At 33.1% G+C, this 2,014-nt stretch overlaps 2 gene segments (V, D, J or C); both read right to left on the reverse strand.

Moving 5' to 3' along the window:
- Window positions 1-297: 297 nt before the first annotated feature.
- LOC128529662 (T cell receptor gamma variable 3-like) lies at window positions 298-692 on the reverse strand. The segment is given in 2 exon segments: window positions 298-567; window positions 650-692. Coding segments are annotated over 2 exon segments (312 nt in total).
- A 670-nt stretch (window positions 693-1,362) lies between these two features.
- LOC128526935 (T cell receptor gamma variable 2-like) lies at window positions 1,363-1,842 on the reverse strand. The segment is given in 2 exon segments: window positions 1,363-1,691; window positions 1,800-1,842. Coding segments are annotated over 2 exon segments (372 nt in total).
- Between the last annotated feature and the right edge of the window lie 172 nt (window positions 1,843-2,014).

Consider the following 2,014-nt stretch of genomic DNA (forward strand, 5'->3'; position numbering starts at 1 on the left):
ATGACTATTTTACTGTACTTTAATGAAACCAAGTAATTTAGTTTTTAATTCCAATAAGTTGAAAAATTTCTGTAGGAGAGGCTTGACATATTTTAGTATTTTATTACTACATTTTAAAGGACCCTAAAAGCCAAGCAACCCCACAGCACCAGCAAAAGAATATCTATGGCACCACCAGTGATTTTGACATTCTTACACTTAATGATGGCTGTGAAAAATCATTTTATGTTTTGTTTATATACCATAAGAGGTCTTGTACATGCTGTTAATATTTATTGTCACTGTGGTTGTCATAATCCTAGCTGGCGCAGTAATTAACTGCTAAGTGGTTTCTACTCAGTTTTGTTATCTTTAGATTATAATTATCAGACTGTATCCTCACGTCAATGCATTTGCTATGTTTTTTAACATACAGGGTCCTTGTAAAAGCTTCTCCATCTTTCTTTTGGTACCAGTGCACATATTCTCTGGTTAATTTGGTCACTTTGCAGGTGATGTACACACTTTTGCCCTTCTCTTTTGTCACAGAGAGATGTTGTTGCTCCAAAGTCACTCCTAGAACAGCTTCTGTAACAGACATCAATTTATAAAACATACATTCTATGGATTATGGCCTTTTTTTATTTTATTACTGTGCTATGGTACTTACCTGTGAGCAAAGAGAAGAGAGCAGCATATATGACTATAAACATGTTGATTAGATGGTTTAATAAAGTTTTTAGTAGGTTCAGCAATATGTATTGTCTCTGTTCATACATTAATGCTTATTTGCAACAGTTTTTGTTTAGAAAGCAATGATGTAATTTCCTGGGGTGGAGATTGTTGACCTCCAGGCAGCATTAACAAGCGTTATTTATAAATATTAACATAAGTATATAGTAAGTATAAGTATACTGTAAGTTTAAGTATTTTCTTCTTTATATAAATGTATATGTTTTAAATAAAAAAAGGAGAGAATATGAAAGAAACAAAAATAGACACTTTCTTTTAAGCTTTGATACGAATCCCTGAATATGGGGTTTGTGTTAGGAAATAATGATGAGAAACATCAGGACAGTCTACACCACTAATGAATAGTTACTTCTAGTAGAAATTGTATTATTGAGCATTTTAGATATCTTTTTCTTCTTAATACTTTTATTTTAAAAAGAGATAAAATGTTGAGGGATCATCATTGTTTAAATAACAAACAGATCAGAGTTATCCATACACTGATTTTGTAGACTGTCGGATATGTTGATCTTAATCTACAGAGTTTGAAATTTATATATTCACCTTTTCACAATTGATATAATTCTTGCAAATATCATTTTCTGTTGTGCTTGTATAACATTGGGGTTTTTGCACACACTGTAAATATTTTCAGTCATTGTGGGAGCTTCTCCAGCTGGCACAGTAATAAACTGCAGAGTGCTTTTTCTTCAGGTTTACTATTTTCAGGTCATAATTATTAGACTGTGTCCTCACACCAAATTCCTGTGCTTCATGAAAGTTAGCATCATGAACAGGCTTCAGGCTTCCACTTTTGACATACAGGATCCTTGTGAGAGCTTCTCCTTCTTTCTTTTGGTACCAGTGGACGTAATTGTCACTAGACAAACCGGTCACTTTGCAGCTAATAAACACACTTTTCTCCTTGTCTTTGGTCATGGAAAAATCTTTTTGCTCCAGTGTCTGTCCCAGAACTGATTCTGTAATGAAAAAAATTGAGGGAAAACGTTCTGAGATTTCCTTTTCTTTTTCCATCTTTTTTTTTTTTTTTTTTGCTTATAGTTTTATTGCAGTGATCTTATACTTACCCATGGCCAGGGAGAACAGAACAGCACATATGATTACAAACATGGTAATATAGAAGTAAAATAGTTTTCTCTAAGTCCAGCACTCTTTATTGCACCTGTTATTGCATTAATGCTAGTTTATCATATGAGTCTTTCCTTTTTTTAAGTATTGATGTCATTTCCTGGGGTGGGGATTGTTAACCTCGTCAGCAAACATTAATCCAGATTTGTTGTAT

This window comes from Clarias gariepinus, chromosome 1 (genome assembly GCF_024256425.1).
Source record: "Clarias gariepinus isolate MV-2021 ecotype Netherlands chromosome 1, CGAR_prim_01v2, whole genome shotgun sequence".
Classification (NCBI taxonomy): domain Eukaryota; kingdom Metazoa; phylum Chordata; class Actinopteri; order Siluriformes; family Clariidae; genus Clarias; species Clarias gariepinus.